The sequence below is a fragment of the Bison bison genome, unplaced genomic scaffold, assembly GCF_000754665.1.
Source record: "Bison bison bison isolate TAMUID 2011002044 unplaced genomic scaffold, Bison_UMD1.0 scf7180017864041, whole genome shotgun sequence".
In the NCBI taxonomy this organism is placed as follows: domain Eukaryota; kingdom Metazoa; phylum Chordata; class Mammalia; order Artiodactyla; family Bovidae; genus Bison; species Bison bison.
Genome location: NW_011494613.1, coordinates 4850530 through 4863472, shown reverse-complemented (window position 1 = coordinate 4863472; position 12943 = coordinate 4850530). Strand labels below are relative to the sequence as shown.

General features: G+C 37.1%; 1 protein-coding gene across 1 annotated transcript in view; it reads right to left on the bottom strand.

The window, feature by feature from the left end:
• GEMIN2 (gem (nuclear organelle) associated protein 2) overlaps positions 1-12943 on the bottom strand; it is a 22177-nt gene that overhangs the window by 3248 nt on the left and 5986 nt on the right. Inside the window, exons 5-9 of the mRNA XM_010835328.1 lie at positions 11383-11496; positions 9798-9842; positions 8292-8360; positions 6905-7015; positions 5511-5569 (exon numbers count right to left, since the gene is read on the bottom strand). Coding sequence (XP_010833630.1) covers positions 5511-5569; positions 6905-7015; positions 8292-8360; positions 9798-9842; positions 11383-11496 — 398 coding nt within the window. The remainder of the gene's footprint in view (positions 1-5510; positions 5570-6904; positions 7016-8291; positions 8361-9797; positions 9843-11382; positions 11497-12943) is intronic.

Here is a 12943-nt window from a genome sequence, read left to right as displayed (position 1 = left end):
GAAGTCAAGTGGGCCTTAGAAAGCATCACTACGAACAAAGCTAGTGGAGGTGATGGAATTCCAGTTGAGCTATTCCAAATCCTGAAAGATGATGCTGTGAAAGTGCTGCACTCAATATGCCAGCAAATTTGGAAAACTCAGCAGTGGCCACAGGACTGGAAAAGGTCAGTTTTCATTCCAATCCCAAAGAAAGGCAATGCCAAAGAATGCTCAAACACAATTGCACTCATCTCACACGCTAGTAAAGTAATGCTCAAAATTCTCCGAGCCAGGCTTCAGCAATATGTGAACCGTGAACTTACTGATGTTCAAGCTGGTTTTAGAAAAGGCAGAGGAACCAGAGACCAAATTGCCAACATCTGCTGGATCATGGAAAAAGCAAGAGTTCCAGAAAAACATCTATTTCTGCTTTATTGACTATGCCAAAGCCTTTGACTGTGTGGATCACAATCAACTGTGGAAAATTCAAGAGATGGGAACACCAGACCACCTGATCTGCCTCTTGAGAAATTTGTATGCAGGTCAGGAAGCAACAGTTAGAACTGGACATGGAACAACAGACTGGTTCCAAATAGGAAAAGGAGTTCGTCAAGGCTGTATATTGTCACCCTGTTTATTTAACTTATATGCAGAGTACATCATGAGAAATGCTGGGCTGGAAGAAACACAAGCTGAAATCAAGATTGCCGGGAGAAATATCAATAACCTCAGATATGCAGATGATACCACCCTTATGGCAGAAAGTGAAGAGGAACTAAAAAGCCTCTTGATGAAAGTGAAAGTGGAGAGTGAAGAAGTTGGCTTAAAGCTCAACATTCAGAAAACGAAGATCATGGCATCTGGGCCCATCACTTCATGGGAAATAGATGGGGAAACAGTGGAAACAGTGTCAGACTTTATTTTTCTGGGCTCCAAAATCACTACAGATGGTGACTGCAGCCATGAAATTAAAAGACACTCACTCCTTGGAAGGAAAGTTATGACCTACCTAGATAGCATATTGAAAAGCAGAGACAATATTTTGTCAACAAAGGTCCGGCTAGTCAAGGCTATGGTTTTTCCCGTGGTCATGTATGGATGTGAGAGTTGGACTGTGAAGAAGGCTGAGCACTGAAGAATTGATGCTTTTGAACTGTGGTGTTGGAAAAGACTCTTGAGAGTCCCTTGGACTGCAAGGAGATCCAACCAGTCCATTCTGAAGGAGATCAGCCCTGGGATTTCTTTGGAAGGAATGATGCTAAAGCTGAAACTCCAGTACTTTGGCCACCTCATGCGAAGAGTTGACTCACTGGAAAAGTGTCTGATGCTGGGAGGGATTGGGGGCAGGAGGAGAAGGGGACGACAGAGGATGAGATGGCTGGATGGCATCACTGACTTGATGGACGTGAGTCTGAGTGAACTCCAGGAGTTGGTGATGGATAAGGAGGCTTGGCGTGCTGCAATTCCTGGGATCACAAAGAGTCGGACACGACTCAGCAACTGATCTGATCTGATCTGAAGGACTTCCCTAGTGGCTCAGATGGTAAAGTGTCTGCCTACAACGCAGGAGATCTGGGTTTGATCCCTGGGTTGGGAAGATCCTCTGGAGAAGGAAATGGCAACCCACTCCAGTACTCTTGCTTGGAAAATCCCATGGATGGAGAAGCCTTGTAGGATATGGTCCATGGGGTTGCAAAAAGTCAGACACGACTAAGCGACTTCACTTCACTTCACTTCAATGAGCAGATATAAAGTACTACATACAAAATAAACAAGGTCCTACTGTACAGCACAGTGAACTATATTCAATACCTTGTAATAAACTATAATGGGAAAAAATCTGAAAAAGAATAGAATATATATATATACACATGCATAACTGAATCACTTTGCCAAACACCAGAAACTAATACAACATTGTAAATCAATTATATTCAATTTAAAAAAATTATACTTAAAAATATTAATTGCAGCACATTTGAAAAGATATATCTATATACATACATAAGGAATATTACTCAGCTATAAAAAATAATGTTTTTGTAAGAGCAAAAGACCACAAACAACCCAAATATCCATCAATAAAGCGACTGGCTCAATAAACTACAGTACATCTACACAGTGAAACATTACAAAGCTTTTATAAAAAAAGGAATGAGGAAAATATCTACACTGCTACCATGTGATTCCCAGGATTCATTAAGTGAAAAAATAAAGCACAGAATGGAAAGCTAAGTATGTTATGTTTTGTAAGCATGTGCAGGGTATATATACATTTTCTTGTATTTTTAGAAAAGAAACAGTGAATGGGAGGATAAATAAAAAATTAACGATAAAACAGATAACTACAAAAGGGAGAAAAGAGACTAGAGGATAAAGGTGGATTCTAAAATGCTCCAATACAAATTACAATTTTAACTTTGGAACAATGTGAATATTTTATGAAATTATAAAACAAGTTTAACTGAAAATAAAATCAGTAACCAGACTCCACTAAATGAATCTTCTCCTATACTGGGTTGGTGGCATAAACCAAACAGGAGAATAATTCCAAGTAATCTTAAACATGATGTTCTGATATATGTAACTAGTAAGATATACCATGGACAAAAAGAACTGCAAAGAATTCTTACAGGGACTTCAACAGTTTTACAACTGGCCATATTGTTAGTATTGTTATTCTGAAACTACCATGTGCATATTGTAGGATAAAGTCAATAATTACGTTATTAAGAAAAAATCAAGTAATCTTAAATTAGAACTGAAATATCAACTTAGACCTATGATTTTATTTTTCTTTCTAAAAAATACATACTTCATAGCTGTGTTCAATGAAAAGGCCTAAATGCAATGACCAACCCAAAAACACCTAGCTTCCCTAATGTTCAAATTGTGGACTCTAGATACCATTTTCTACTTTGAAAGAGGAACCAACACTCCCAGGAGAAGAGATTAATTCCAGATCTGGATCCAGAAGTGCGCAAGATATAACTGAGTCATTTTGGCAGAGCAGAAAGTAAGAAAGCTATCAAAAGACCACTGAGGTTATAGACCAAAAAGCACAGGAACTGATCTGAAGGGTTCCCACTATCGAAAATAGAACAATTTGAGCATCAAAAAGAATGACTGCTATATCCCTTTACCTGAATGCGAAGATCAACCTCACACCGCTCTACCAGAGACAACTAGACACTGTATGCTTCCTGATGTGACACAAGAGCACACAGTTGTGTAAACACACACACAAACAAAACCCGTTATATATAATCAAACCTCTAGACCTACCTACCAGTTTACAGAAAACATGCAAGATAAATGAACCATTAAACACCACCATGCAGTTAGCTGTCAAAACCAAAATATGGGAAATTTTACAAGTCAAAGGATCCCGTTTTTTCAACAAATAAATAGCAAAGAAAAAAACCAGAAGGCCTGATGGGGGTACTTAAGAGACATACCAGACAAATGCAACGAGTGAATCCTACTTGGATCCTGGTTTGAACAAACATAAAAAGACATTCTTGGGACAATTAGGGAATATGAAACGACTGGGCATCAGATACTGAGTTATCACTAAATTTACTGGGTATGAGCCCAATATTACAGTCATGTTTTTTTAAAAGCCCTTTATCAGTCAGATACACCAAAACAGGAGAAATAATATGTCCAATATTTGTTTAAAATATATTAACAAAACAGATAAATGAAACATGCTGGTGTAGAGTTAGTAACTGTGGAACCTGGGTGGTGGATTGGTCTGGGGGGTTTATTTTACTATATTTTTATGTGTTTAAAAATCTCTAAAATAAGAAGCATAAAAATTAATTATGATTGGTAAAATAATTAAGGTGGCTAACAGTTATTGAGGGGCTTCCCCAGTGGCTCAGTAGTAAAGAATCTGCCTGCAATGCAGGAGACCCGGGTTAGATCCCTGGTTTGGGAAGATCCCCTGGAGGAGAGCATGGCAACCCACTCCACTACTGTTGCCTAGAGAATCGCACGGACAGAGGAGCCTGGTGGGCTACAGTCTAGAGGGTCACAAGAGTCAGACATTACACTGAAGCAACTATGCATGCACAACAGTTATTGGATCCTGTTTGAATGGCATCCTACTCATCTGATAAGGTATTTCTATGAATTAGCAGCCATTGCCTTAAAGCTATCAAAAGAAAACCAACAACAAAAAACACAAAAGACTTATAACCATTTAAGTTACTTACACTGAAGCTGTTACAACAGAGTCAAGGCCTATGTTATCTGGTTATCAAACCTGCTATAACCTATAGGTTTTCCTAAGTGAAGTCTATAGCCTCAGAAACGTCTGCCCTACCTTCTAAGGATTAAATGAGTTCCTATTTTGAAGCACTAAGAAAAATGCCTGGCACAAACTGACCAGTAAGTATTAATTACCATCATTAGCATAATTATCGGAGAAGGCAATGGCAGCCCACTCCAGTACTCTTGCCTGGAAAATCCCATGGATGGAGGAGCCTGGTGGGCTGCAGTCCATGGGGTTGCTAAGAGTGGGACACGACTGAGCGACTTCATTTTCACTTTTCACTTTCATGCAGTGGAGAAAGGCAGTGGCAACCTACTCCAGTGTTCTTGCCTGGAGAATCCTAGGGACAGGGGAGCCTGGTGGGCTGCCGTCTATGGGGTCGCACAGAGTGGGACACGACTGAAGTGACTTAGCAGCAGCAGCAGCATAATTATTATAGATCAAGAAACTACATGCTGAACGTGTTTATATTTTGAAAAAGTATCTCATTTGGTAATGGGAAAAATGAACATAGTATTACTTAACATCCCAATATTTAAATATATTATAAAACATTTATAAGTTATTAGTGTTGGAATAAAAACAGACCAATGAACAAAAATAGCAAGTCAGAAAGAGACCTAAAATAAATACGTGTTTATGTATACACATATTCACATACAAGAATTTAGAATATGAAGACAGTTTCATGTAAATTCCAGGTGGAATTTTAATGTAAGAAATGAAATAAAAAATATACTAAATAAAAATATGTCCCAACTGAAAATGAACAAAGGACACAGCAATTTAAAAAAACTGCAATAAAATGGAACATATTCTATCCTTATGGATAACCATACAAAGAAAATAAAAATAATCTGCATCTTTTTATTACTAGAATGGAAATATTTACATCAACTGAAAACGCTCAGTGTTGAACAGTAGAAGATGGGCACTCTCACCAACATTTTAGTGGGAACCCAGAGTGGTATGATCTTTCTAGAAGGCAAATGCAATAAATATCTCAGTTTTACAAGTACATGCAAGCCCTTTAATTTATTTCCAGGAATTTGCCCTTAGGCAATAAATAGAGCTGTATGTATAAGAATCTTCAATGCAGCATTATTTATAGAGAAAAACTAGAAATAAAGGGAATTGTGATACATATAATGCTGTTTCCTTATGCCTCAACTTCCTCACTGTAAAATGGAAACAATACTTTCTACCACCATTAATAATGCTATTATAAAGCAAGAAGTCAAGGATTACTTACCTGCTAACCAAGCAGATTAATAAATTCAAAGCAGGAACCCTTTCATCATCTTTGCTGTCCTAAAAAGTAAAAAGAAAAAAAGAAAGCTTGAAATGTCATCTGTTATCCCCTAATTTTTTCTTCTTCTTTTATTGTGGCCTCGCAGCATTTGGGATCTTAGTTCCCTGACCAGAGGTCAAACCCATGCTCCCTGTGGTGGAAGCAGAGTTTTAACCACTGGATTGCCAGCAAAGCCCCAACCACCTAATATTCTTGAAGGAAGTTTCCTTTCAAGGTGCAAACCATGAACATTTTATTAGATAACAATAATAATCACATGGATATAGAAAACATCAAAGAAAACAGAGAAACTGTAGAGTTAATGATTCCTTGAGAAACATCTAAGATGTTCTTTTAAAGAAAGCTCCTGAATAGGTCCTAGAAAGGAATAAGAGTTTAGGGCTCTAAGGAGGTTAACTTGGGAGAGATACTTTTTCTGATTGCCAAGACTGAAAAAAGCCTGTGTCCTAACTGAACACTTATGGAAAAAACATATATAAACATATTTTAAAGAAAATATTTCAGATCAGGGCTCTCAATGACAAAGGAAGTTGTTCCTGAACTATACATTTCCTAAAATTCACTTTAAATATCTAGTGAGTAGTAAGTTACATTTTGCTTGGAGTACAGGGCATTTAAATTAGTCTGTGCCATCTCCTGGAAGTTTAATGAAAATATTTTGGAGTAGTCAGTGGAGAACAGTTATATATTTTGTACAGGTGAAAGAAGGAATGAAAAAAAAATCAGCTTAGCCTGGCATCGAATTAATTTACACTGTAATGCTGCAGGCATGAGTTAAAGGGTCTAACCTGAAAAATTCAAAACCATTGTTATGCCAGAGACTGTTGGTTGACCACTCTGGCTTCTTGATTCCCCTTATTATGTAGCAAATGAAGCTCATTTTTAGATGGGTACACTGCCACTCAACTAAAATAAACATTTCCTATAGTTCCTTATGGTCATGTGACCGAATTCTGGCCAGATGTGCTTGTAAGAGGCTCTGAGAAGGCTCTTCAGAGGGGAGGACCTTCCCTTCTCCCCAGCTTCCTTTAGTGAAACATACTGGCGGAGCCTGGATTGTGAAGTAAGCCTGGGGAGGGAAACCCCAAGTGGCAGAACCCGAAGGCCTGGTTATGCCACCTTAGGTCTAATCTGCCTGCCTTCAGACTCCCTTTGTCTGAGAAAAACACCTCCATTTTACTTAAGATAATGCTATTTTGGACTCTTCTACTACACGGCTAAATCTAATCCTGACTAACAACATAGTCCACCTTTTGTTATTTCACTGAAATCATTCTTTACCACCACAGAAGCTGCTGAGTGCTTCCGACGTGAAACAGTGAGTCTGAACTTACCACCAGAAGCCTCACTTCAGAGCACCTTCTTGCAAGCTGCCGAATCAGTGAATGAGCCTCCGGTAATAAAGGTTTTTCAAGACAAGCCAATAAAGCATAAAGCCATCTTCCCTATACAGGATTTAAAAAAGTAATAAGTAGGCAAACTACACCATAAGTTTAATTTATAATCACTTAATTGTACCTCAGAAAGGCCGTTATCAAGTTATATTCCACCAGCAGTACACATGACTGAGTTTATTTGGAGCAACACATCACTCCAGGGACTACTCAAAAGTGTTAGAACAAAGTTTAAATAGCCATTTGTGCAACACACTAAGTTAGCTCCTCAAGGAACCCCAAGTCAATGGCTTTTTTTTCCATTTGAAAAAAAAATGGTTTCGCTCTATTCAAGCTTTATTTCAATGACTTTTTCTTGAACAAAAAGATTCACATCTAGGTTTCTTTCATAAAGGGTGAGTGGGATTCTCTTCTACGTGAAAAGAGCAGGTATACATTTAAACTTGACCAGAAGCTTCTGGACGGCAAAGATTATATCTTGTGTTTTGACTGGGAGCCTTGAAGCTTCAGATACACTCTCTTTTGCAAATATCCACAATAGTGAAAAATACTTGTTTTTAAAATCAAATCTAACTGCAAAGAATGATAAAATTTCTTATTAGGGGATTAAGTGGGCAATTCATTTACATAACATCTATCAAATTTACCCAGTTTTGAAGGTGAAAAATTTTTAAGCTGTGAGTGTAAAGCAATAAAACAGAAGGGCAGTACAGTAGAGTTGGTCAGAGTACAGCCAAACTGCCTCAGCATGAGTCTCAGTTCTGCCAGTTATAATCTGTGTGCCCTCAGGGAAGTTACTGAATCCCTATGTGCTCCAGTCTCCTCATCTATAAAATGGAAATAACAGGTCACAGGTTATGGACGGATTCAAGGAGCTATTATACATAAAATCCTTAGAACGAAGCCTGGCACATATATTTGCTATTATTCCTATTTCTGATATTCTTTAGTGGACTGGATTTCAAAGCCATTTTAGAAAACGCATTTCAAACTTCTCTAAGCCAGGACTATTTGAAATGGGGTCTGCGGACTGGTAGCCATCCTGTTTGTTACTGATCTGTGAAAATATAAGCAGATTCTCCCAGGATATAAACCAACTATTCGGTTGATTTTTTTTTCTCCCCAATGCAAGATTCTCAATGAAGGAAGTACTATGTTGATTAACATTCTATTGTAAGTTCCTTATTTTACTGCAAACAAGCAATTGTCTGCATTATACATACAGATGAATAACACATATATATATATAATGTAGAACCATAGCTTACATATAAGGTAAGTATATATAATTTGTCTGCATTATGAAAAGAAAAAGATGCAGTACTACCAATTCCGGAGTAAAGTCTCTTTCTCCAAACCAATTATTCAGATATTCCAAGACACTGGTTACTGTTGCCTAAATAAAGGGGGAGGGGTAAGAGATGGAAGAACATCATTAGTAATAAAACACTGACAAGTTCAAGCTGAGTTACATTAAGTTCAGTGAGAAAGCAACTCTGTTTAAAATGGACTTCTTCTTTAGACTTAAAGAGAAACCTTTAACTCTATTTAATAATTTGATTAGATGGAACACTCAGTGAGATGAGGCTGTTTTGAGAAATATTTTTATATATTTTCTATTATCAACACGGTTTAAATCCTAGGATTTAGTTAGTAACTACTAATGTAGTTCAGAACTATTTTTTTAAAATTCCCCACTCTCTTAAAACAATGTCTTTGCATAAATTCAGCTTATTTGCATTAAATCAAAGTACAAATCTAAACACAAAGTTAGCTAGAGAAAGATTAATTTTAAAGCTATGTATCGATAGACTTTATCAAATTCTCTAGCTTATTCTAGTATAGATGCTGCCGCTGCTGCTGCTGAGTCGCTTCAGTCGCGTCCGACTCTGTGCGACCCCACAGACGGCAGCCCACCAGGCTCCCCCGTCCCTGGGATTCTCCAGGCAAGAACATTGGAGTGGGGTGCCATTTCCTTCTCCAATGCAGGAGAGTGAAAAGTGAAAATGAAGTTGCTCAGTCGTGTCCGACTCTTAGCGACCCCATGGACTACAGCCTACCAGGCTCCTCCATCCATGCGATTTTCCAGGCAAGAGTACTGGAGTGGGGTGCCATTGCCTTCTCCGTAATATAGATGGGACACTTACAAGTCACTCTCATTGAATTTAGTATAATCATTAGAGTATCTTAATGTAAATGATCAAGTAAGTAAAACTGTAGGCCAGTATATTATTTACAACAGAGTATGACTTGTTAAAAAAATTTATTTTCCAAGGGTATCCAATATATGTGAATACTAAACAATCAAAGTTTTATTTGCTCTTTAAGTGGGTAAAAGAGTTCCTAGTGCTGAGAGACTAAACAACTAAAATTCATATTGCTTCCCTTTTGACGCAAGAAATTCAAATTTCATTCTTAATGAAGTGTGCCCAACATCTGGAACTAGAAATAGCAATCTAACCTTAGTATTTTTTTCAAACCCCATCATCTAAGACTTATGACTGAAACATAAACATATGAATAGTTTAGCACCATGATAAAGAGCATGAGTTCTGAAGTGAGATCAACCTGGGACTGAATTCCAGTGCTGCCATTAAAATTTGCTAATAAACCACAATGACTTAATCGCCAACTGTTTCCTCATTTACTCAAAAAAAAGTATATTAATAATAATTCCCCATATAAGGTTGTAGTGAGGATTAAATAAGAATTTTAAAGAGTTTAGGACAGGGTCTTACATACTGTAAATATTAAATAAATGTATTCAAATATCTTAACACACACTGCAAACAGAAGAATGCATATATTCTTATTATTATTAGATATATTTTACCTGATTCATTCTGCTAACAATACTAAGCAAGGGAGGAAAACCAATCTGAAAGAAAAATGAGATTGAAGTTTACTAAGCGGTATTACAAAGGGGGGGGTGGCTTCATTTTTTTTAATTGGTGAATTTCTCAAAATGCTGTTTTATAAAAACAAAAAATAGACAAAATTCATTCCTTATATATTACAATAAAACATTCCATGAACTATTATGCTAATAATGCCCAAGAAAACAATGTCTTGACACATGAATATATAAATGTAAAAATATAGAATGATTTGAGTAATGAAGATATTAAAATAAAGCATGTAATAGAAACACAGTACGGTATCAGTGAGTTGTGCACACTCTTTCAAAAATCTTTAGCTAAAGTAAACATTTTGGGGAAGTATGGGTACTTGAATGAGTTCTTTCAAACCCAATCTCCTTTAAATACAATTATTTTGGACTTTAATGTTGGGAGCTTTGATTATGAAAACAGTACCGACTTAGAGAAACTTAAGTGGACACACATTAAAGTGTATTTTGCAATAATAAACTGAAAAAATATACATTCTTTGCCAAATTAAAAAATTTTGAGAAGTAACATACATTAGGGATATAACCCAATAGAAGAAATGCTGTATGAGAAACAGCATCAAATTAGCTCCCGGAGAACTGAATCTGTCTACACTCCCACCACCATGCATTAAGAGTGCCTGTTTTTCCAGCCCTTATTAAGAGTATGTCAAACTTGCTTTACCAATGTTAACTGAAAAATGCCAGCTCAGTGGAGCTGTAAGTAATGTTTTGATTTTAAGTGAGTTTCCGCATCTTCTCATATAAGAACAATTTGTATTTCCTTCCTGTGAAATGTCTCTTTACATCCTTTGCTTGTTTTTTTTTTTTTTTAAATTGGGGTCTTGGTCTTTTTTAGTGATTTTCAGAGCTTTTACATTTAAGGGGTAAACTACTTTTAAATGAGAAAAACAAAACGTGACACCAAAGAGAAAACAATAAATACCTATTCAACAGAACAGACAACATGGTATAGGGAGTTACCAGTAATGCAGATGTATGAACATCTGCAAGCTTGGGGGCAGGTGAATCCTGAAGGACAAGTAACAGCTGGCCACATACTTTATTATTAAAGTCATATGAAATATAAATAATCTTTATATTTATAAAATATAAATTAAATATAGCCTCAACATTTCACTGCCAGAATATGCAATTTATTAAGCATTTTTAAGCACCTGAGTCAAGTTTTCCTTTGTTTCTCTGACTACTCAGAACTCATTGTTTGACCCTTGCCTAATCATTAAAAAAAAAAGTCCTATCTAGCTCAAAAAATTATTAAACAGCTAAAGCACATACTGTTTTAGAAAATACGCTGATATAAACCAGTCATATATTATTTGCTTTTTAAAACTTTTTTACAACCTTGGAAAACAAAAAAGCTATTATGCTTCTATGTTTAGCAAATGGGCTTACAAAAATAGTCAGGAGACTGGATTTGGCCTAAGCTATATTCTGCTAAGTCTCCATACTGAATCTTGCACCAAAACTATGACCTGTTTTTTGTTTGTTTAGTCACAGTATCACTTACTTGTACATAATCGATTCCAGGACTTTCACTTGCAGGTGGTCCAATAGCCCCTTCAGCACATAACCTTTCACCTAGACAAAATTTTTTCCAGCCTTCTTCATCTTCAGATCTTGGCTAAAAGAAAAAAAAAAAATGAATTTACTTATGTATTTTCTTTAATACTGAACAATGAAAAAACAAGCGAGGATTCCTTCATATTCCCACCAGCTCACACAAGCATACAGTGCTTGTAATGGAGTGAACTGTGTCTCCTCAAAATTCCTACGTTGAAACCCTCACCTCCAGCATGTGATGGTTAGGAGACTGAGTCTTTACATTAGTGATTAAGTTAAAATGAGGTGGGTAGAGTGGGTCCTAATCCAATCTGCCTGACATCCTTGTGAGAAAGAGGAAATTTGGACAAAAAGACATTAGGGATGCATATGCACACAGAAGGCCATGTGCGGACACAGCTAGAAGATGGCCATCTGCAAGCCAGAGAGAGAGAGTGGCCCTTAGAGAAACCTGCTGACACCTCGACCTCAGCCCTCTAACCCACAAAGTTGTGAGAACACACCTTACTGTTTGGTAAGCCGCTCCATCTGTGGTGGTTTGTTACAGCAGTCCTAGCAAACCAGTACAGGACCCAAGTGGTCACACCATATGTGGGACACTTTTAGTCTGGATCATACTTTAATGAACACTGACAAGCAAGTACGTGCTCAAAAGAGGGTGATAAAGACGTAAAAAAAAACACACTAAGAATGCTTTCAAGAATGAAGCCTGTTTATCCCAAGGAAGGAGACATAATTACGTACTTCACATAAAAGGCTGTCCAATCAAAGAAGGAATAGATTTATTCTACATTGTCAGATGAAAAAAGCATGACCTTTCAGCACAACCTTAACAGAACCTAAAATTTTAAAAATATATATTTATTTATTTATAGTTGCTTTATAATACTGAGTTAGTTTCAGGCGTATAGCAAAGTGATTCAGTTAACAGAACAATTTTTATTTGGGCACATCACCTCACAAATCATTTTACATACACATGCAGTTTCCCCCCATGAGGATAAAGAGCTTTCATTATATTCTCAGGAGAACAAAACCCCTAAAAGGTAAAAGCCTACTGTCCTGGAACAACGTTTTCCCATTACTCCATTAAGTCAGAGACTGTTTCTGCTTCAGGTAGCACTGAAAATCCTAATTATTACATATGGTTGGTGTTTAACAAATGATTAGATCAATCAATCAATGTTCAAATTTACATAGTTGCCTTCAAAGGTTGCTTTAAAAATTCGTCATCTTATAATTTACATATTTCTGCCATGATGAATATATATGTTCAGTTCAGTTCAGTCGCTCAGTTGTGTCTGATTCTTTGCGACCCCACGAACTGCAGCATGTCAGGCCGCCCTGTCCATCACCAACTCCCGGAGTTCACCCAGACTCACGTCCATCGAGTCAGTGATGCCATCCAGCCATCTCATCCTCTGTCGTCCCCTTCTCCTCCTGCCCCCAATCCCTCCCAGCATCAGTCTTTTCCAATGAGTCAACTCTTTGCACGAGGTGGCCAAAGT